The following is a 24773-nucleotide window of genomic DNA, read 5'->3' as shown; positions in this document are numbered from 1 at the left end:
GGCCCATTGCAGAGAAACATATTGAGTGAAAGAAAGAAAGAATGTGACTGGATTAAAGATCAGAAGCCCCTTGCTCTTGTGAGCGTCTCTGACACAGTAGTAAGAATGTAAGACAAATATAGGCCCAAGTCCACTACCTAAAAGAGCTATTTTACAGCTGACCTGGCCAGGATTGGAGGATTAGAGACAAGCGAATAAAAACTGGTGCACAGACAACAGAAAAACATCAAGGTAGAGTTTAGAGATAACATCCCATGCATATTAAACTCCATTGTCTTCTTGGAAAGGGAACACAACGGTTTAAGAATTTTTATCTTTTCACAATCCAACAAGAAACAGAGGAAGTTCTTACTATAATACAAAGAATCTCTGTGTGTTTGTTTCTGTGTCCATGATCTCTTTATAGAGTTGAGCCACCAAACAGATACACAGATATATCTTAGGTACTTGATGGTTTTTATGTATATCAGATTATATGACATGTTATCTAGCAACCACATATTGACCAACTATTTATACTGCTATAATACCTTATAATCCATTGCTTTAATTTCACATTAACATTTCACTTATATCCACCAAAGTTAAATAATGCATAATATATTATGATAAATCACATTACTTAGTTGTCACCCAGCAAAAGGCTAAAATGACCCATTTTTAAGATATAAACAACATTTACCCCATTATTTTTACTTTGCCATTGTGATTTAGTATATCTGTTTGCCAACAGCACAAACAGGCCAAACAACACTGTAGCATGGGGGTGTAGAAGTAGTGATAATATACTGAAAAGCACAAACCAAAGGAACAGGGCTTTGCGATATGACCAAAATCTCATATCCCGATATAAGAATTCTATCGTCCGAATAACGACATAAATCACAAAAATGTAACATTTTCTGTAAATTCTGTGAATCTCGGGCAGCTCGACCTGCGGGAAGTGTTTCCAGCTGCGCATCATGTAGCTGGAATTGAGTGTTTTAACAGATGCATGAAACTATACATTTCTAGACATAAGTTGTAACGGCCGCAGTTTTCTTTGTGAGTATTTATTACACGGCGTGCTGCGGGGAAAAGACTGTTCTAACGTTTGAGTCTAAGGTTTATTTTTTAGCACCTGGCGGCTCTTTTTTACTTCTCATCCGTAAATAATCTGCATCTTTCACGTGATTCAGTTTATTTTGAAAAGTCTCAACAGGATCTTGAGCTTTATTGTGAAAGGTTTATGTGGAACATAATATAGCGAACACGCGATGCTGTTGTTGCTAACCACAACGCATAAAAACAGTTGCTTGTCCGTCTGTAGTGTGGTTATATTAAATATATGAGAAATAGAGAACTTTAAGAAATTAATATAGCCACTACAGTGACGATGAAAAAATATTGCCGTAAACAGTTTATTTTGCGACACCACGAAACAAACGATAGCGTAAAATGAAACGATAGACGTTTTTATATCGTCATCCGATATATATCGTTATATCGAACAGCCCTACAAAGGAAGCACATAAAATCAAGCAGTGCTTGCTTTTATGAGAAAGTGCAGCAAGATGCCTTTCAGGAAGAAACTGAAAGAACAGAGCTCCCATGAAATAAGTCTGGCTGTCACAATAAAAAGGTCTTATTGGAGGTCTGAGAGCTGAGGGCTGAGCATCACTATCATGTTTTCCAAGACAGTATGATTGTCTTGGAAAAGTCTTCTTCCAAGACAATCATACTGTCTCTGTGTGTAAGAAATACAATAAAGAAAAAAAAATATTCCTAATGAGTATGTATGACTGTTTGCTTGTATTGTATTGTTTGCATTGGAAAGTGTGCCCATCTATGTGTGAAAGGTGTGAGTATCTCAGCCAGCAAGTCCCAATGACCTGAGACTACTCGGTCTCAATCAGGCCCGTGTTGATTTTGCACTGCATTCTTCCATGAGGCTTATTTTTAGTTGACAGGGAACAAATCTGGAACCTTTGCCTATGATTTTGTGATTTTTGGTCCTGTTCCCTCTCAAAACATGAGCAGAAAAAAGGATGTGGGGCCAAACAGGCTGTTAGACTCATGCTTGTTTTAGCTCCCGAGTCTAAGAAAAAAGTGACAGGACTTGTAATTATGAGCGTGCATGGAGAGGCTGCATGATAGGGAGCTAACTCAATAACTACGACTGATATAAATTACAAGACTTTCTTAGCAGATTAAACACATACACCCACACATGCACCTACCTGACTGGGGTGGAAATATGAAATTTAAAACCAGTAAGATTCAAACCAGAAATGAAAATAGTAAAAAAACAAAGATCAGAAACACTAGTAAAACATTATTTTTTTTAAAAGCCACACATTTGTAGGCAACTTCATCAGACTTGACCTATGCATATATATTCTTCCCATGTTTACCAACCATCTATAATTTTGTCATCATGGTTGTTCATGCAGTAGAGGTCAAGCCCTTGATGGGTTACTACTTATTTATACTATCAATAAAACATAGATTAATTTCCTCCTAGTGGGATTACAAAGGGATATAGGAGTGATCACCTCTGGATCAAAAATGTGAGAAGTGTGATCAGTCAATTAAAAAAAGTAATTGGTACAGAGACATCTACCTGTGATACACATACAAGACAGAATTAAATTCGCCACAGCAACTCATGAAACATCCAAGTGGCTCCTGACCTGCTAGCCATGTTCCACTCCAGCGCAGGGTTCTGGGAGCTCCTCTCACTCTCTGCTGATGTAGTTCCTTTGATTCCCTCCTTTTCTGGTTTAAGCTGTTCCCACTGAGCAGTCCCAATGTTGATAGACTGAAGATCGATCTGGTATTGACGATCCTCCACCTCTGAGCCCGGGTCACGAAGGATGCCAAGGTTCAATGCACGACTGAATGAAAAAAAAGTTTGAGTCAGTATTCATATTAGGGCTACTTTGAGGTTTGGATGTTCAGTAAGTCATCATGTAAGAAGGAAAGAGTAAGACACATTAAATGCAATTAAGTTTAATTTCACTTGTGCAATATACTTTGCATTAGATTCAACAAGGAGGTGCCGATGTCAAATAGACTAAATGCAAAAAATATGACTTTAGTTATTATTATAGAGGTTCGGTTGTGTCAGGCTGTACTTTATATGCTTGGTTATGATAAAGTACGTGAGCCTAGGGGTACACCAGGTAGTCTGTTGTAGTGAACCAGTAAAGATGTTCTGGCTCTAGGCCCTAACCACTACTGACTGCTTCTTTCTGCTTTTTCAGTGGTTTAGTAGCACATTTTTCTTACGGGATGATTTATGACTAAATGTAAGACCAAGGAATTGTGCAGCCAGACCTCAGATAAAAAAAAACCTCTGCAGGCCTCAGGTGAAATCACTTGCCTTTTATAAAGTTTTGATTTATGCCAGCTTATCGCTGGCAGTAAACATTGTTTAAACCCTGGCTGGACAGCACGGTAGTCTGGAGAGTGGCTCTTACTGCCTTTGGCCTGCTGTTTCCGTCTCCAGAAACACAGGCTTGTACAGTGTACACCAACTGTAATGTGGTAGAGGAGATGTAGAGATATGTCAGGAGTGGGCAGCGCTGTGTTTGTAGTCAAACTGCTACAGTCAAGTGAGCAAAGACTGTCCCGTCAGCGCCAAGAAAAAGTGATGTCATCTATTTTGCCTTTGAGAGACAAGATCCTGACGAATTCATGAGGCAAAAGGAATAATCAAAATTCAACATCTGTATATGACATCAGGGCTTTTGGTTCATTATGATATGTTTATTTGTGCTGGTGAATTCAAATGAGAGCTTAAATGGTATAAATAAGAGCTTAAAATGGCTACAGATGTAGCAGCAGCATGAGTAGTTTTATTTGTTTCGGCAACGTCAATGGCAATTTTCATATAGCGTTTCCCCTGCTTAGCGGCTCTGGAAAGGTCTCTACCAGAGCGTGATGTTATGACAATAAGCACCAAGTACAAAAACAATGGCAATGGGAGATCAGAGGTGTATAACTGGATTTACTTGGATTTGTTGACATACAAACAAGTGAAACAGATCCTTAATCAACATTTGGAACCACATTTATCAACAAAGTATAATATAAATCAAACCAAGGGCTCTGTAACATTTGGGTGGGATGTGTCAGTCTAGATTCATTAGGGTTTTTGTAACAGTACCTCCATCACCCTCCCCGTGCCTAAACTGTATTTTTCACATTAAAGAAAACCACAGTTACCTCATATGCTTTCCAAATTATCTCCTAACGTTAGCTTATTTAGGAGACTCTTACTCATAATCAACATAACATGAGCGTCTGCAGCCAAGCCTCTACATCGCCGAGCTGCAGGGTCATCTTCAGTGACATAAATAAATATGATAAACATTTGTCTTGGTCATGCAGCCAGTGGAAACCGGTGTGATTTAATATCAAAAGACATATTTCAGCAAATCGCAGGAAACGAGAGAGCTTCATTTCTGACAAATGAGGAGGGGAGGAATTTTGGAAGTTCCCCTTGGGGTGCAATAATAATTGAAGCCAGATTTTCTTGTTGTACATGTGGGGGGAAAACACTGGTGGTTTGACATATTTGATTGGTAATGTGAAGACCACACTGCTTGGCCAAGAGGAGTCGGGGAATGCTTTGGGAAAGCATGACATTCACTCTGCCCACAGTATAACGGACCGACTGAAAGCGTGCAGAGAGAGGCAGGTGGAACACACCCTTCTGCTCTGTCTCACATCCCATTATCAGACATCTGCTTGCCACTACCACACAGAAAATCTAGAGGAAAATGAAAATAACAAGTCATAAATGACATGCTTTCACAGATGAGGAGGGCAGGGAAGAGAGAGGGAGGAAGGCATGGAGGGGAGGGGCATTTTTCTCAAGCACAAGTACTTAGTTTTGCCCTTGTTCCTCGGCCAACCTTATTTTAATTGCAGGAAAAGACCACAGAAACATTATTTTTTACGACAAAATTCTGCTATTTATAAAAATGGATCAAAAGCTCTGCAATAAGCATGTTCTGTTTCACAGCGTTCATGGCTATTATTTTAAAAAACATCTCTCCCTCTTCTGACACTATTTAAACCCAATTTGAGTCCAAAAAGCCACTGGGCCGATTTTGCATCAGAGCTGAAATATGAAGGCCCCGGTCCAACTTTATTATGGCCCAAAATCAAACCCTCCACCCAATGCAAGCCCTTCAGTGGGAAACAGCAGACAAAATAGCAAAGCCATGGCAGTGTTTAGTATCCAAAATGCAGGACTTGGAATAAGATGTTCACTGATACTTCATCACTGAGAAGAAGAAGAAAACGATGTTCCAAATGCTTTTTACAGGAGATACTCGGATAAATTAATAAAAATGGGCGATTAAGTGCATTTTCTGTTCCTCTGTTTAGCATTCTTTGGGTCTATGCATGTGCTGGGCGGAACATCGGTCATGATTTGTGTTAAGTGGACGTGTGGGAGGACAGAGTGCTTAACGTGAAGCAGATTTGGCAATGGGATTCATGAAATAATTTTACCGGCAACTATATAAAAACGGTTATTATGCACGTTATGTAACGTATATACTGATAAACTTTGATGACTTTGATGTAAGCTTGCACGAGACGAGAAAGTGGGTTGTAAGAAAAAAAGTAAAATACATACATATAGTGCTATAGGGATGAAGAATCGTTAAGCAAAGGGGTGAATAAGTAAAAAGATTGCTGAAAAAGAGCAAAAGTAGAATTACCATAGTGAGGGCTTGAAGGCCAGCTGTGGTTCAAGGTTGTAAAACAAACCACAGTGGGATCTGGTTCAGGCTCATGGCCCAATGCTAGGAATTTGGGAGCTGTGGGCTGCGCTGAAGCCGCTTGCCCAGGATCCTTTGGGGCAGGGTGCATCGTGGCCCATGGCTTTGAACGGTCTCTCACCTTCCTCTCTCAACCCCTAGCTACAGATTCCCAATTCCCATCCCTGGCCCAGGGCCAGAGGGCCAGGAAGCACCGGGGTAATACCAAGCGTCACTGGCTTCTGGATCTCGTCACTCTGAAACCCGCAATCTGAACCCTCAACCCCAGACCTGTGTTTCACTCCATTTCCCCAACAATCACATGCAATACATGTCTACTTCCATGCTCAACAGAGGCAGGTTTATATGTAAATAGGAATATGGGTGTGTGTGCTGAGAGAGATGGGGCCCTGCTTCTGCTCTCCTGATAAAACATACATACTGAGTAGAAATTTCATTGAGATCTCAAGCTTAATTCGGCAAAGTCAAGCTAAATTAGGCTTGTAAACAGATGTTCACAAGTTTTCCAAGTACTAGGTTTTGAGCAGTATATTTAAAGTGAAGGAACACATGCTACACATGAAATAGAAACACTGCATGCTTCGGTGTGTTTTTTCACTTGGGCTTAACCACTCTTCCAAACGCTAAAGTAACATCCAAGAGGCAAACTGTTTTTCTGACACCAGCACGAATACTATCACTCATCCATGAATTATTAAAAAAAAGGCAAGTGTTCAGTTGAGGTTTTGATCATCTCTCTCCCTGCCTCCAAATGTTATCGGTCAAACACCATTAGCACCCAGCAGCTCCTCCGTGGTATTTCTGTCGTGGAGAGCTGCCGAGCTCCACAATCAGCTTGCCACGACTCCCATCGGCTTTAAGCGGAGTCCCACTGGGCTTGTGTGTGTGCCGAGGGGGAATTCATAAGCATTATGATTCATGAAACCAGCAATTACTTAGTAAGTTAAGCACCCCTGCCTACGGTGGTCTGCTCTGAATTGCCAGAAATTCGGCAACTTCTGAGGTGTGGATTTATGACCCCAGTCAAGTCCAATTGCTCTTAATTTGCATCTACCAATTATAGTAATTAAGGCTCCGAACAAGAATGCCGAGTAGCTCTCAGAGCACGAGGGGAAAATGATGTTGTGGAATAAAGCAAGTCAGCAGAATCTAAGACGCAGTCACCGAAGGACTTTAATGACACTGCTACTAAAATGATTTTTGATGACTGGAGCTTTTTCAAAAGGAGTCGAACACAGTCGCGAGAAACAAAATATCCAAGACAACAAAACCAAAACAATGCACCTAATTTGTCACAGTTGGCAATAACAAAATACTTACTTTTTAGCCAAGTACAACAAATCCAATCTTTAGTTGATTGATTTTTTTTCTCACTGGCACAGTACACAATAAACAGAAATTGCTGCTTTCCTGAATTGTGTATTGGCTTTGATGTACTGACAAACTTCCATGACAAAAACTCAATCTATTCTTTTTTATTTTAGCCCAGCAGCATTACTCATCTCCCCTGCTACTCCCAACAGAAGCATGTTATTCATTACGTTGATTGCACTTTAAAGACACTCATACTCGACCAATTATATCATATTTACACAAGATCTTAGGAGGAAACTATTACTTCTATATACAATACAAGCTGGGCTTAGTTCGAGCTCAAACCACCCTCATGACAGCGGTACGCGATGGTAAGACGTTAAGAGAAAGCACTACTGAAGACGGGCCTCTGTTTACAATGACATGGTGTATACTAAAAGTCAGTGTTTGCACTTTGATTTCAACATATCATAATTACAGAAGTCATTTATCTCCCATGCAGTTTACATGTCAGAGAAGTTATAATGTTATAAACAGTCTGCGTTAGGCGTAAAAGTCACTGGATAACATGTGCTCTCCACGATGGCATGTTAAACATGACAGTCTGGCCGGTGTAATTTATAGGCTCATCACGCTCGTAATTCATAATCGGATTCTTGCATCAGATCTCCATGTTGCAGAAAAAACAAAACAAAAAACAAGCCATGCCTTAAGACTGAACAGGTATTTCTTTTGGCTTCAGCAGATGTACATTTCATGGAATTCACACACACATTCACTGACTGCACAAATGAAACTGCTAATCTTTTGTTATATTCTAAGATTTACTATACAGCTCAATACGTTTTCTACAGTCACATGGTGGATACTGACTCATTTATTAACACATTATATCAAAAGTCTTTTTAAAGACGTACTTATTGCATATCCTTGGCTACACATCAGTCAGAACTTTGATGCACCTCCAAACTTTCAGTCTAAAGTACTCTGCAGTTTGTCCTGGCTAATAGCACTGCAAGGGCCATTTATTGAAATGCACAGATGTCGTCCTCAACCCCACTGCTCCTGTTCTGCTTCGCCTTAGTTATGGCTGCACGCACGCATGCATGGACGCATGCACACATGCACACACGCAAACAGACACATAGCTTGCCTGGTCTGTTTAGCTTTAACTCTGCTCCTCTGTCGCTTCTGCTGCTAGCTCCAAGCACGGAGCATTCCTGGGTAACAGGGACAGTAATTCAGTGACTTTTTAAGGGCAATGACTTCTTATTGGATTGCATCCTACAGCAGGTACATCTGCAAAGGATCTAGTTGAAAAGGGTCCTTGGATCCTCAACAACTGAACCTGCAGACCTGTGTGCATATTAGTCCATCTCAGATCCTTTCCAGCAATACACGCTCGAAGCTGACGCTGGTAATAATTGCATTTGTGTGTGTTTGAGAGTCTACGTGTCACAAAGGGACAACCCTACGATTTCTCCCACAAATCTGAATGGGCCAGTGCTTGTGAAATCACTTCCTCTCTTAGCAGTAACAGATTTGATATGCTTCCTCTCTGCTCTGAAAATGGACATAATACTGCTTTTATAAAACATGTCAGGATGAGTTTCAGCAGTGGGTCCCTGGTGCCGAGGTGTGAAGGGAATGCTTACTTCCTCAGAACTCAGATTGAAACCAGATTTGTGTCCCCACCAAGCAATTTTCAAAGTGACGTAATCCCACAACCATTTTAATTTGAGAGGCCTTATCTCTAATTAATCGCTAAACACATGCACGGAATAGATTATTCATAACTGGATGCAGCAGAGAACATGGCAGGGGTGGTTAAGAATCTGGCTTACCCTTACGTGCAATCATCTTCATCAAGTTAAAGAAAAACAGGCCCACACCTCGGTGTTACTTTTACACCAATTATTGGAAAACTCGGAAGGAGGAAGATTCCTGATCCAAAGCTTGCTACAGGTCTCTGGCAACCCCTGTGTGTTCAGTAGGTCTGACTGACAAAGCCTGAAGTGTCTGAAACCCCTTTGATATATAAAGGATTTAGAATGACTCGGGACCCAAGCCAGTGCAGTTGTAAGTAAAATAGGTGAAGCAGTGATGCATACTTAGTAGAAATACTCAGTATGCATACAGCCACTGCACACACCATCAACACAGACAAGAAACAGAAAACCAAGGAGTCTCTCACAAAACTGTACGAATGTTACACAGCACAGCGCTCAGACACATAGGCACACGATAAGCATCCAAAATCGAAGTTTACTCCTGCACATAAAGAAGTCGTGCTCCGGCAAAAAGAGTGTTTTATGGAGCTGTAAAATTAAGCTCATTTTATGGATCCAACTGCATGAACCACTACTGTTTTTTTCCACTTGATATTGATTAAGTGGTTCAGTATTGCCAAGCTGGTTCACATTAGTACAGAAACAGTTGTGTTGTGTGTATTTTTGAAGATGCTCATTTTTATCTGTGAAAACGAGTCTCTCTGGCAGAGCCTTTGAAGTTGATTACACTGTGTTTACAGCAATTATTGAATTCTGACAAATGTTTAAAGCAGCCAGATTACATATCAAGGCCCTATCCTTCTTCAGACAAAGAGCAAAAACTTTCCTAAACAAAGTCAGGGAAATGATGGCCATATTTGATTAGGTTAACGTATGCTACAGGTTAAGCAGACAGGCTGAACAAACATGTAATTGGATAACTAAAACAGTAGGTCCTTCTCACTGACGTTTGCCTCGACCTTAAACAACATTTTGTTCTAATTCAAATTTCTTTCCAGCAAACAAAAGACAGAATGAAACAAAATACAACAACTTGCTGCTGGAAGCGCCACACATAAAGGAATTAAAAACGTATGTCTAAATCGCAAGCTTAAAGGAGAGACGGCTCGGACTTTGAGAATACGAGAGCAGCTTAAAAGCCTCTGGTGCTGCCCAGGACTGCAACACTGCAACTGCTTTCTCGTGAGATAGTATCCAAATACTTTTATGTCAGCAAGGAAAAACAGCATAAAATAATTACAATAATCTGGGGCACACATGCTTCCTACATCAGCTAATTCTTCCTCCTCTGCGAATGACTGTGGAGCCAATGTTTATAATTCTGAAGCGGATCTCAAATTCATCCAGACCTCCAAGAGTATTTACACAAAGTGACATTTCTATATGGGAGATTTCCCCTTTTCCCTCGCTAACTGAGGGAATCACACAAGGGGAGAGTACTCCTGGACTTTTTGAGTCATTTTGAGTTGTCAGTGTAGGGAAAGTCAAGGTGTTACTAGGTTAAGTATTGCTGGGATCCCCTGTATCAACTAACAGAGTGCTGAAATAGCGTTCCACAGAACTATAATAAAGGCTGTGTTCAATCATTCGCATCTGGACCCACCATACTGTACATGTGCAGTGACAGTGTTCTCTAAGAATCAGCACGAGATGAGTCGTTTCTGTCTGTTTGGTGGCAAAGACCTTGTTCCAGGACGAAGAACACGCACGACGTGAGAAACACAAAATGGGGGAAAAAAACCCAAAAGGATGGGAAAAAAAGATGAAACTGTTGTGTGATAAACAGACTGAGTAGAAATATTTAACTCATACAAGCACAGAATGAATAGAAAAACCTGCAACATCTCATCTCTGTTCAGTCTTTCAGTTCTTCTTGTTTGAAAACATGTTTCACATGTTTTCTTTACACAGTTCCCAACAAAGTCACTTTTTTGTCTTTTAATAGCCTCCTTCACTCTCCCCTCTCCTCTCTTGCCAGTCAGTGTTTTGGTACAGTGACTCCAGAACAGTGAGAAGGAAGTGGCCCCTGCAGGCCAGGCTCCTGACAAACCACAACTCTAAACAGGCAGTGCTGTGAAAATATGGCATTCAAACAACACAATGCCAAAGCTTCTGACCGCCATGCCGACATCCTAAACAGCTGCAGGCACAGAGAACGTTGAATAGGGGGGAAAAAAACAACGGGAAAAGAAACACATAGTAATAATAAAAAAAGTAGCAGAGAGGGGGAGATTACAATCAAAAACATGCAAAGTAGATCTTAAGCAGTGTCTGAGTCAAGCTAGTAACTGGACAGGGCTGCTTTTTTTTAAAAAACAACAACAAAAAAACGGGAAATTGAGAGATGAAAAAGATCTGATGCTAACACAACAGCCCCCTGTGACTCCATGGATATCTGAAAAACATATTGGACAAATAGCATGCTGTGCAGTCAGAGGCTGCGGGGAGAGAATGAAAAAATGGAGTGAGAGATGGTTTAGGAAGGAAGGAAGGAAGGAGTGGAACAAGTAGTGCTTCTGTTGAGCAGAAAATCTGTGCAGAAAAGAAGTCCAGGTGTAAAGAATTAAAGGAGATGGCACATCAAACAGAGGTTCACTGTGCCTCTTTCCTGTCGCCCTGGTGGCAGGAAATGCTCTAAAGCATCCTGTGAGCTGACCAGAAAGAGACAGACGAGAGGGCGCAACAAGAAGTAAAGTGGAAAGTGAGGAACAGACGAGGGCAAATGTAGAAAATGTTCAACAACATCCTGCAGAGAAGTGGGAGATTAGAGGAGAGAGAAGCACATGGGAAGAAATAATGGGGAAGGGGGAGGATATATGGAATGCTGCAGCAAGAACAGTGCAGAGGAAAAGGAGAGACTAAGGAGGAGAAGGAAAAGCTTCAATAAATGCTATTTGAGATGACTTGGCAAATTTGTGTATTGGATGTTTTTGTGTTTCAAATATGTGTGTGTCTGTGTAGATACAGATACATATGTATAGCTGAATATCTCCAGCTGATATCATCCTTCAAAAAAAAACCTTCTTCTGCTTAAAAACTATTTTGCAGCTTTTAAAAACTAACAATACCAGCCCATTACTGACTGCAGATAATGCGAGACCTGAAAAAAAAAAAAAAAAAAAAACACTCTTAAAATCCCTGCTTAGATTTAAGAAGAGGAGATGGAATACAAATCAAGGGAGGACAAGATTGCTTTAAACACTGGCTCATCTTCATTACAGAGGAATGAAAGGGAGGCTTTGCCAACAGTTGGACATTTCATTTCAGCATAAAAATATGGAGCAAAGCATATTTGCTTCAGTTAATAATTTTTGCCCCGGTAACATGTGCGTAACAAGAGCAGTGCGATGATAAATTGACATGGGTGGGGTGCTGATTGGAGGGCTGTTGTGCATGTGTGTGTGTGTACACGGGTGTGTGGCAAGTTATAGAGGGAAGACAGGGGACCACACACCAAAGTTGTCTATAATGTGGCTTCACATTTCCTTCAAACCTGCAGCTAAAGTAACATGACTGACGTTCTCACACACAACGCAACTAGCTGTAAAACTGGCCCATTTTGATCCCATGAACAAATTCTGGGGCGAGTTCAACCAAATACGCACAGCAAAGTGTCCACGACAGCCTCAGGAATCTAATCTACTGTGTCTGATATCTGATTCATGCAGAACACAACTGATGTATGTAAACATTCATAATAACTCAATGGCCTCTCTAAGTGAAACAGATCGTTAAGCTAAAGACCTGTGTTCATATGCTGGGAATATATCTATATCTATATATAGAGAGAGATATAGATATATACACACATGCACACATGAACATAACTCAGGACCACATAAAACACTGAATTTGTTTATTTAAAAAGAAATGTTCTCCTTCTAAAATCAAAGTGAAAATAGAGTTGTAGGGGGAGTAATTAAACACATTAGTTTACATTATATACATTAAAATAAACTATTCCAAGCAGTAAGGACTTTAAAAACTGGTAAAGACTGGGAGGAGGAAGACAAATCTAAGCCCACTTTAGTGCCAGCTTCTTGTTCTTTCAAGTCTAGCTGGGCCTCCTGGGGTTGTAATGTGCCTCTTGTTACACAAGCATTAGGCAATTATGCCACTGGTTTCTTACTGGCTTCCCAGAGCCGCAGCAGAGCTTGTGGCTTCACACATGGACATTTGAAAGCATCTGCACATTCCTTCCTTCTCGAGGTCGACTTCTTTTTTTCCCCTCTGTTGTACTTCAGTTAGTTCTGCTCTGGTGTGATGTTCGACTATGTAGCCCATTGATAACTTTGGCGGGAGACTACTGACCACACACATACACGTGTGCAGATATACATGGGTGAATCATTAGAAAAAAGCAAATGTGTGTAAATGTTTACAATCTGGTGGCCACATTATGTTGTAAACCTAATGAGCACCACAATTATAAAAGTGGATTTCAGAAACTATTCTATTATGGAAGTAAACTACTGATAATTGTAACAACACTACAGCTACATGTAGCTTCACTGCTATAAGAAAAAAGGGGCTATAACTCGTCCTCCAAATGCACTTTGTGAAACCTCTTTGTGTATCTCGACACATGGCTCAAGTTCAGCTATTTCTGTGTTAATTTTATGGAGGAAAAAGAAACTAGACAAAGTAGAGACACACTGACTGTCAATACTGTATTTCTATTCCCCTGATAGTCCACCTGGCCCCTGCTACTGCTGTGTGACTGGCCAGTCTGAGTCTCATTGTCATTAAAATGACAGCTTCAAACCAACCACGCAGGATGCTAGAACATCAACATGTCATGAGCAGGCAGAAAAGGAACTAAAACACAATTATGCACAAGGCTGGGGTTTGACTGCAAATGCACATTTTCAGGCACACACACACACACCAGAGCTAGAATGTGTATATCGCACGCTGCAGTTGAGCACAGAGCTTCCGAGGCAGGGTGTATTCTTAGAACCCTAATATCCTGCTTCAGGATGAGCCATTCGCGCACACACACACACAATCACTGAGGTTGGATCCCTGTGGTCATGCGGTCAACCCCTGGATCAGGCCCTTTATGAGTGAAGGACAGCTGAGGCATGATCCCTCTTGCCTCTGTCAGCATGCATCCCGAGCTGACTGACAGCAATATGCCAAAACACATGAACAGTTTCCGGGAAGCTCTGCATTAAGGTCTGTCACCTTCAGTGCCACTGAACAAAGCATGCAGAAATCCATGTTGCTTCCAACACAAAGATGCAGACAGATGAGAGGAAAAAATGATCCGCGCTGTATCTGTATGGCTATTTCAGCTTTAAAATGAAAAATAAAATGGAAGGGTTTAATGAGCTCATTTTGGGTGTTTGGGGAAGTACAGTGACATACACTGCACACTTTTAGCATTTACTCTTTCTAAGGAGTTTATATTATATTCTTTTTGTTTAATTCAAACCCTGCAGAAACACATCTTACTTATCCTCAGATATCTTGTTCCCAGAGTTGAGATTTTGTTTCTGGTAAATGCTGAACCCTTTGATTTAAAAAGTAACATGTTTAAAATTAGCTTAATCTGAATAAGATGCATAAGCAGTTCAGGAAACAAATACATGGATTATAGACTAAAGGGACAGTTTTGGCAACTTTACCCAAAATAATAACAATGTATCCCATTGGAACAATTCTACAACAAATTGACTGGATAGCTGTTCAAACTTTATTAAGACCAAAGTGTTGGCCCGTTTGTTCCTAAGGCAAACGGGCCAGCATCACTATCTCACTGTGCCAAAAAAGAGGAGGAAAATAAGTTGTGGTTTACTTGTTTGATTCCCTTGTGGTGAGTCCTAATACTCCCTTCTCTCTATCTTCTCCCCTTTTTTGCACACTACATTGGAGTCATATGCATAAATGGCCATAAAAAATGTATAGCTGGGCCCAGGCTGGGGTTTTCTCCCTCCTAATCTCCCTAAACCTCTAACTGCAGGCCGACGAATACAAGTGTTGTGGTACAATCTTCTCACAGAGTGGAGGGCCTGAGAATAACATCACAGAGGCCACAGATATTTATGGAATGAACCACAGGCTGTACACAGAAGTCAGCAGACACCACAACACAGCACACAAGATGCTGTATACAGCTCCCTGCTCATAGGCAAGACGCTGCCAGCTAAACAAAGTGCAATGCTGTCGTCAAAAGCTTATCAATGACATAGTCAATAGATCTGCGGGGACAGAAAGAGGTATATAGGTTAAAAATCCTGTACTTTAATAAGCATTTACATTACTTTTCTTTGCAATAATCTGTTCAATCGCCTATTGTTGGACAGAAAAAGGATTTCTGGTCGTCAGCTGTGACACTGTGGAGTAAACCCTTAAGTCAACTATCACCATCATAGTTTGATGCTTGAACACAGTGGTCAGCTACTCTGAATCACAGATCAAGAATCAAACCCAGTGCGTCAAATCTAGTGTCCTCTGCTCTACGTTCAAAACATCAGCTCTGCAAACACAAAGCAAATCTTCCCATCTCATTTACAGTTTTACAGGCAAACAGAATTTTCTTCCTTTTCATCATATCAACTATGTGTATCTGATGTGTTTGTGATAGCGTCTGAGAGTTAGAGAAATTCTTCCATGACCCCAGTTGCAACAGCAAATACTGAGAAATAATTATCTAAAAGCAAAAAAGAAAATGGGGGGAAATAATCGAGAAAAAGCTGCAGCTTCAGTGGCTGAATCTAAACTTCCTGTTCACATTACAACATGTTGTCTGAGAACTGTTTCGGCGTGAGACCCTCATCCTACTCCCAAGTCTCATTTGTCGACTCTATGCAGGCTATCCTGTCAGATTCAAAGCATAAATTCTGAGGCGAACTTTAATAAAAGGGGGCGTATGATTTACTCTAGGTAGTGTCTGTCCCCATTTTTAAAACAATTTGATGCTGCATTAATTCTAAACGTCAAGGCAATGTGAAATATGTCCTCTGCATTTACCAGCACCAGGTGTTTCATTTGCCGGAATGACAAAAAAAATGTTTATTCTGGCTGACCCTCCAATCTCCGCTTATTTTATCTTTTTTTTTTCTTGAGAAGAGAGAAAGAGAGCGAATAGATGTATATCTGAAGTAAGAGTGCAGAAAAGAGATCAAAGAACAAAATGGAGCTACATGATTTAGCGTTAACCAAGAAAGTTTCATGTCTAACAATTTCAATTACACTGTCTCATTCCTCTGCCTTTAAGGCCCAAACAGAACACCAGTGCTGTTGTTTCACACCATCAGCCACTTCACATACGTTTGCCTGCAGGGTGGATCTGCTGTAAGAATCTTCTGTTGGTTGGCTGCAGTTCAGCATGCTCACACGGATCAGTGGCATTTCCCTTTTACGTCGATAACAGCCTAGACTGACCACTATTGATTACTGAAGTACACCATAATGATTGATCGTCCGCATTTAATGCATTATAACAGAATGCAGATAATCACGGAGTATCAAAAGGAATTGGTATAAAAACATGTATTTAAACCAGTCATAAAAGAAGCAGCAATGACATCAATATACACACATGAACTAACTAAAACATCAAAACAGCTACTTAGCCCAAAAAAAAGACCAGTGCAATTAAAGAGATTTAGTGAGTTGGTTTGGCTTTTGCCCACAGTTCAGTGTTAATAACATACTGAAATTTTTCAAAAAAAAAAATAGGAGTGAAGAGTGTATACTAGGAAAAGATGATCCAGTATATTTTTAAATCCTAAAACTAAAGATGAAAATAGATCAAAGAGAACTTTGATTCACATGGTCACGTCTGGCTGGGCAATCCCCAGACACCGTTTTTACATTCTAAAATCGTGCTCTGTGTAGAGATAAACTTTAACAGCAGGGACTAATTATACCTAAGCTTCCTTAAACAGCAACAGAATTTAGGTGCATAAAAGGTCGCCTCTTATGAAAGCACCTGATTGTTTAGGTAGGTCAATGGAGGTGTCTAAAAGAATCATGATAAAGAGTCCTCTTATTCTGGCGAGATATTACGATTACTGCCATCGTAGCTTCTGAACCGAGTTCATCATTAAACCTCCGCAGCAGCCAGGGAGTTTTTAAATGAACTTAGTGTATATAAGAGTAGGTCCTGGGTGTCACTGTGTGTGGCCTGAGAAGCTCCTCTCCGCTGCGGCAGCGAAGCAAAGCTGGAGCACTTTTCGCTGGTGTAAACAAACGGGGAAATGGGGCACTTGGCAGCCGACTAAAGTGAGTGATGAGGCAAGTGTGCGCTGAAGCATCTAATGAATCATTTACTGGGAATGTTGGGTTTTATGAGCAAAAGACAGATGAGGAGGAAGACAAGAAAGGAGACCAGCTGAGAGCATCGAAAAAGAATTACTTTTTTATGAAAAGAAAAGAAAGTTGGTGAGCTGCAGCTGTCATGGAGACACCTGAGAAGATCGGTCAATGTTTTAACCCAACGTGAGGACGAGATTAGAATACATAAAAATAATCCTTCTGCTAGCGCAGCACCAGCAGCATATGAACCTCGCTGAATTTACTGAGGTGGCTGCTGACGCTGTGACAGGTTTGCACCTTTGAACAGAGCTGTTGTACTGAAGGCCTATAAGCGGTCATATACTCATACGCTACATTTTTACACCTCCAAGGAGAAACAGAATCGCTACTTCTGCTTCTACAACTGAGTGAACAAATATCCAGAGCAGTGAGTGAAATCGCTCTTTATTATAGGACATACACAAAACATCTTGGAATTGTAAAACTTTTTTTTTCCCTCTTTGGCAACTTGTATTCCTTTATCACTTTATTCACACACTCCCATCCATGGAAAGGATGCTACTGTGGGAGATGGGTGCATATAATGTTCTGCCAGGGAATTTTATTAGTAACAGGCAACATCCTGGCTTCACTGGGCTGAGTTTATCTGTGGAGGGGAGATCCCCATCACAACCACTTATTAGGACATATATGTGGCTTTAACCAGGCAGCCATTCAACAGCAATAAGGAGCTGGGTTACTGACCACAAGTGACTGGGAGTGGGACCATTTTAACCAACACCGAAGCAACCGAGAGAAAACGGAAGACAGGAAGGAAATAACAAATACACATAGAAACACAAGGGAAAAGAGAGACATTCAGCAGAAGACGGTAGCATGAAGAAATGTCATGTTCTGGAAACTCCGTGTGGAAGAAAAAGAGACAGGAGTACATCATGTCCATTGATACAGCCACATCATGCTAACTAGATTCTGTATCACCGCTCACGCACAGCTTTCCCTGCCGTTACTGTAGAAACACGAGCATCTGCACAGATCAAAACAAACAAACAAAAAAAAATGTGGCAGCTGGATGCTTCATAACTCTCCTTTGGAAAGAGCATGAGGTAAATGAATATGTGATGGAATCTAGAGCTGTGTCCTCGAGATGTGGGGGTGGTGGGAAATACGCAGGATATTTTAAGTCTCAAACACATGAGATGTGCAGACACACAAATGGAGAAGGCAAATTGCTTCGGTGCAAAATTTTAAAAGTTTCATTTAACAACAACAAGGAGCAAATATTAAGCGTTTTCCTGTCTGATAAATGAGGAGAGCTTCTTTGTCTCTTTCTATATTCTCAAAGTAAAAAATGAGTCATAAAAACACAAATGAAAGCCATGTGTAGCCATAGTGAGACTTTAAAGATTAGCCCTCTTTCAGTCAGGGATGTCTGGTTGCCCTTTCAGATTTGCCAAATAATCTGACAATCATGTATGTTTTGTAATTTAAAATATGAATATACTTCATTTGTTTTTTAATTTAATATTATGTTAAAAGACAAATTATCTTGGTATTTCAAAGCTGTTCCCCAGCATAGAAGAACCTTTCAATACTATGTTCCCTGAGTTCTAAAAAAACATCTCAGTGGAAAAAGGGGAGTGAAAGATAGAAAGAGAGAAAAATGGGAGCAGGGAGTGAAAGATATGAAATTTTACAGAGACACAAACCACAACAAAGTGAGGGTTGAAAGTGTGCTGGACATTCCCCGGGCTGGTGCTCGTACTTGGAAAAAGACGGCCTTTTCAAGACAGGAAAATGATTACAGCTGTGTAAATTGACAGCGGCCTTGTAGCTGAAGATGAAGAGGGCGAAAGACGGGAAGCCTGCAGCCCCGTCATAACTCCAGCTTGGTCTACAAACTGCTGGGGGTCGACTCCTTCGGGGGGGGGGGAAGAAAAACATCACACGATCAAATTAAATGGTGTTAATTGCCGCCAAATCAGCCTGGTGGTGGCTATCAACTTAGCTTAACAGCATTCCAGTCAAACGCGTTTGTTTTTCCATCTCTGCGTAAATGCTAAATGCACACCGTGCTGTGAACGCGGAGAAGCTGAAAGGCACTGAAGTGTGTTGGAGCTTAAGTAAAACATCAAGATAAGCTCCATCAAGATGTTTACACAGTTTCACTATTTTAGCTCGCACTCTTCTCTCTTCTCACGTCTCGTCTCCTAGGGTGGCATTACAGTAAATCTTGGTTTTAGACATTGTGAGGCAATCATTTCAAGTACAGTAGACAATAACAGCATAGCTACTTAGATCAGTCATTCAATTGTGACAACAGATGTGATTAGTGGTAGACTTTAAACAGAATTGCAGCAAATGGCTACTGGGACTCACAGACATATTTCTTCCTATAGCCACAGTTTGTTAGAGATTGTAAACACACTTTGGTTTGCATGATTATAGACTCTCCCTATGACTTTCTCTATGCAACCTGGGGGAGCACACGCAGTAGGATTCGGCACAGATAAATCGCAATATTATGTCAACAAGTCTTTGATCTCAGGGTTATCAATCATGTGACTCATAAGTGTGATCATTCTAAATTGGAGGGCAGATGTGAACAGTGAAGGTGGTGAAGATAATGCCTGGTTAGGAATGTAATTCCTGGGTTTTGCTGAAGAGAGGGAAGTGGTGGCTCTTGGCTTCTGTCTGCAGAAGTTAGAAGACAACTGGATGTGGGTGTGTTTGCAGCATACAAACATACCATGCCTGCTGCTAGTGTTTGTCACATAGTATGCCTATATATTTGTGTACCCTGCACATCTGGGTGGGAAGTCATGCAGAAGGTGATCGCCTCTGTGACTGTATGTGCCCCCCCTTTGACAGCATGCAGTATGTCCACGTCTGTGTGTGTGTGTCCATGTCTGCCTGGGTTAGGGTGGAGCATCGTGCGATGGAATCTGGTGTCTGTGAGCAAATGTGGGCACTGCAGCCACAGAGCCACCAGTCCTCTAACTACTAGAGGTAAAACATTACTGGCCAGTATGGGCTGAAATTGCATGGCTGGTCTAAATGGTTTTTCGGGTGAAAAACAGAGAAAAACTCCAGATTATTTTCCATGCCCACAAAGACATCATTTATCATCTGACAAGATAACAACATAGCCAACATGTCAACAAAATAAATCTATGCAAAGTTGCCACGGAAACTGAGCAGATACATCCCATTAGCTGTACTAACTTGTACCAAAACAAACAGCAAACATTTCAGCACTGCACACTGTGTGAATCTCATTATGCTGGTGATCGATATCGTTCTTGCTCCATTAGCTCAAATACAAAAGTGAGACTGTGAGGGAGACAGTTTGGAAACTTTGGGTGAAATGTGCACAGTGTAGGACAGAGTGCAGGATTTTGTACATTTGTGCTTTGGGTATCTTTAGGGCTAGGCCCTCTGAGACTCTATGCTTTTTGCAATCAACCTACTTGTGACACGTACTCCAAGCGAAAGTGGCCTCTCTTCTCCTTTTTTTAACCGCCTAACTTTTTCCTCATTTCAAATCAACTCACATCGCACTCGCAGCTGCACAAAGCATTAGGCACCACTTTTATCTCCCTCATTACATGTGTTTGCCAGCTCCATATCTGCCCATTCGCACAACTGCTCTCCCTCTCTCTTTCACACACATACGTGCTGCAGGGCTGTGGTTTTCAGGCAGCTATGACACAATCCAGATTCTTTTAGCTGCCTATAGCAGGGAAATGTGCTTTGTGCGGAGCTCTTTCCCTACCAAGTCCAGATTTTCCCTGCGTTGCAGCTTTGATCCACATGGCACGAGGGGCTTGTGTCAACAGTCTTGTGTTTCAGCTGGAGGCACGGCAGACCGCCAAGATGTCATTGAATTAATTTCAGGGACAGCTTTACCACTTAGAGGTGCTGTTACCCACCACATCCTCAACCCCCCCCCCCCCCCCTCCCTCCCCCCCTCCAAGGTAGCCAGCATCCTGAGAGACAGGTGAGCACCCATATATATGTACATGGCTACCAAGCATGTAGTTCCAGGAGGTTTAATGCTGAAGTCGTATGTGTGCTTTAAAAGTATTACATGTTAATGTAATCTAAATTATTAAATTTAATGACAGGAAGGAAGTGGGAAATATTTGCCTAATAAAAGAAGGGGAGAAGAAATTCAAGTGACAAGAAACTGACTGAATTATAAAAAGAAGGAGAATCAGATACAAACATCCTCATAGCTGCTGTTTTAGAGTGATTGTGTAGCACTTAACTAACAAAATAATAAAAAATGAAATAAATAAATATTTCAAAAAAGATAAATGGATCATAAATTATAAAGGAGACTTGGTGGCAAGAGATTGGCTTACTGGTAGATGTCTTTTCGCAGCACAGTGCGGGTCAGCGGGTTATCAGCCTGAGGAGCCATACTGAGGGAGCCTAGCTTCAACACCAAGGTGTCTTCCTTCTTCATGTGGGAATCTACCAGGACACATACAAATACACAGAACACAAAATTAACCACTTACAAAGGAGAAGAAATGGTTTGATGCAGAAAAATATATATTGCTGATTTATAAAAACAAATGAAGTCAAAGCATATGATAATTGATACTGGCAGAATTCATTAGTGTTATTATTTTTACAGTAATAAAGGTTTTAATCAGACCTCATTATATATACTGTACTATTCTGTCTCATGTATCTTTGCATTCCGTTGTGGAGGCTCTATAATGTCTTTAAACAAAGTAATTCTCTAACCTGACCCAAGCTGTTTGTCTTGTGTCCCAGGGCAGAAGACCCTGATCACACTTGTGTTGATGTAGATGAGAGGAAGACATCGAGAGGTCAACGTGTGGCTTCTCATTGGCTGACCTGCTGATTTCCCACGCTCTCTGTAGCGTCTTGGTACCTTCGCCTGAAAATTTATGAAGCCAAAAGTACAGGTGATGTATTCAGAAGATCAAGGTTAGCTGGCCTCTTAAACTGCATCAAATTATTTGAATTGGCTTATTTTTTTCCAATATATTTCATCTATTAATGTTAAAACTGATTAAAAATCATTAGGATTTCAATTCCTGTGCCCAATACTTTTTATAACTATATTACAAAAGGCTACTTAAATGAAAAGACATTTGTTATGCTGTTTATTTCCCATATGGGCCCAGCGTTAACAAACTTCACAGTTATTAGAACTGACAGACATTTTTTGCTACCTGGAACACTCCTGCTACAGTGGCCAGTAAGGGACAGGACAGAACCACATCAAACGGCTGGGCTGTCAGCAGGATTTCTCTCAGGTACAGCGGCGAGCTGTCTGCCAGAGGATCAGTGGTCACCTGCTGATTGGCAATGGTAGCACTGCTGCGGGCTGGCCGCTCAGGCCGAGTGGTGAGTTTATGACGGACATTTTTGGTGATAGCTTGCGTGTAGGTGATTGACAGAAAGCCGTGCTGCTGGTGAGAGCCCTCCAGGACTTTAGCTGCCGTCTGGCCAGCGGTAAGACAGGACAAATCACACATGAGCGATATCACACAGGAGTCACACGCAAATAAAATTCATTGTTTATTGTTTTGACTAATTTTGTAGGTAAAGGTTAAACCAGAATAAAAATAAATGAATAACTTCTTGAGCTATTTTTCTCAGATCGCATTTTAATTTGAAATATTTTTTACCAAAAAAATTCAAGAGAATCACGTTGGAATCAATGATCTATTTAGTTTAGAGGATTAGATTTACACTTTCCCTTTCAATTTCTGAAAAACCTGACATCACTTTTTCAGATATAGCTCAAAAAGCATGCAAAGCTTCCATTTTATTACTTATTTGAAAAACAATTATGGGGTGAAAACAATTAAATACAGAGTACCTCTGAAAAAAGAAGTTTCATTCTAAATGTTTAATGATTAAAAGACAAGCTGATTGATTATAGGCATCAAGGTAAAGTGCTACAACATCCAGTAACAGTGGATTAAATAGCTGCTGACAAAAGGATTCATTAACTGATCATTTTCTAAGTTCTACACCCTTTTAGGAGACTTCCTATTAAACCTAAATAAATACAAAGAGACCCAAATAGTGATGTTCAGACTATCTACCTGATCTATTCCTCAGAGACAAAGTGCTGTATGTGACTTTTTGTAGTTATTTTAATTACTTAAACTGTTTTTTTATCTGTTGTTGTTCATAGAACGTCAGTTTTGTACTGTGCTGGTTTAAAAGCATATTTAAAATTGATTTACATCAGAAGCCTTCGATTCTGAAACACCTCTGAGGAACATACAGAACTCTATTAAGCCACTGTTGATGGAGGAAAAAAAAGAAGAGCGGGATTCTTACAGGAGAGAAAAAGCCAGAGAAGTGGCTGAAAGACTCTTGCTTGCTGACGGGTCGAACCAACACAGTGCGTCTGTTCAGCTTGTCAGTGCAAGAAAGGACCACTCCTCCACAGCCGCCCGAGCTCCGAACACCCTCCTCCATACTGGAGGGAAGGAGAGAAAGGAGATGCAGAAAAGAACAGAGGAGAAGTCGTCACACAGAGAGGGCAGAAAAGATGAGGAAAAAAAGCTATAACTAGAAGAAGATAATTAAATATAGAATAAACTGATTAAACCCACAGGAAGCTGCTCCAGCTTGAACCAACTGAAGTATTACATTGTCATGGTCTTATACTATCCAGCAATAAAGATGTTGAAGCAACTGTTTAAGTTGTGTTTTGAATGAAAAGTACACAAGGTACCCAAAGCACTTTAAAAAAACGAAGATTCAAAAGTTTTCTTTGCTTTAACGTTTAATAATTTCAGTTTCTATTCATTATCATCTGACTAAACTGCATAATTATGGTCAAATCTGTGCTAACTGACACATTTTCATTTGCTTGCCAGTATAAGACCATCACCAGAATGAAATTTGTCAACAAGAAAAGGGAATGCCCATGTTTTAGTCTCCTCCAGCAGACACAGAGAAGAAAGGCTCTCAATATTTTTCATTGGTTTGATTATTCAGCTAGTCAGAATCACTGGAGAGACAGGTGAGTGTTACACCATGAGCAAAATTTAATTCTGTGATTATATTTCCACCTGTTTTGATGTTATTAATGTGTTCATCATAGCCAAACACAATATTTTGTCATTTATCTTCCTTTAGTTTCCTGTCTCTCCAGCACGAGAAGAGATAAGTGACCTTGATTAGGAGCAATAAGATGGCGAGGCGCAGTATAAAGAGACCTAAGGCTGCCATAGCTGTTCTGAGATAGGCAGAGGCCTCACCACAGATGTCTCCTTGCACTGCAGAATGAGTCCTTCATAGGTGCCACAGTGCCAGACCTGCCCTGGCCTGGAGAGAGACACAAGGCCCATCTTAAAACAGTACCTGCGATTACTCGTGTTGCTGTGCCAGGGCCTGAAAATGTCTCATCAATGGCAAAATACAAAAGTGAACCACAGGCCGATGCTAACATTTTTATCAACCTTTGAGATACTAGAGTTACACACCCCTATAAATTTTATATACTAAGAATATTTGATCTTTTCATTTATTACTATAGCCATACATAAGAAGCAGAAACCACAAATAACATGAACGCAGACATAACAACACAACAATTACCATTCTCAATTTGCAGTACCAC

General features: G+C 40.7%; 1 protein-coding gene across 4 annotated transcripts in view; it reads right to left on the bottom strand.

Moving 5' to 3' along the window:
- vps13b (vacuolar protein sorting 13 homolog B) overlaps nt 1-24773 on the bottom strand; it is a 297078-nt gene that overhangs the window by 105028 nt on the left and 167277 nt on the right. For 3 of the 4 annotated variants that reach the window (XM_082550697.1, XM_082550698.1, XM_082550700.1), the window contains 5 exons: nt 23483-23624; nt 22360-22632; nt 21905-22061; nt 21514-21625; nt 2673-2876 (listed from right to left, as the gene is read on the bottom strand). In XM_082550697.1, the coding sequence (XP_082406823.1) occupies nt 2673-2876; nt 21514-21625; nt 21905-22061; nt 22360-22632; nt 23483-23624 (888 nt within the window). Of the gene's footprint in view, nt 1-2672; nt 2877-21513; nt 21626-21904; nt 22062-22359; nt 22633-23482; nt 23625-24411; nt 24479-24773 lie in introns of all 4 variants that reach the window. The other variant, XM_082550699.1, reaches the window with a different exon arrangement.

The sequence above is a fragment of the Aulonocara stuartgranti genome (genome assembly GCF_965226115.1).
Source record: "Aulonocara stuartgranti genome assembly, chromosome: 11".
Lineage (NCBI taxonomy): Eukaryota > Metazoa > Chordata > Actinopteri > Cichliformes > Cichlidae > Aulonocara > Aulonocara stuartgranti.
The sequence above is the reverse complement of the archived record's forward strand: the minus strand, read 5'-3'. Positions and strand labels throughout refer to the sequence as shown.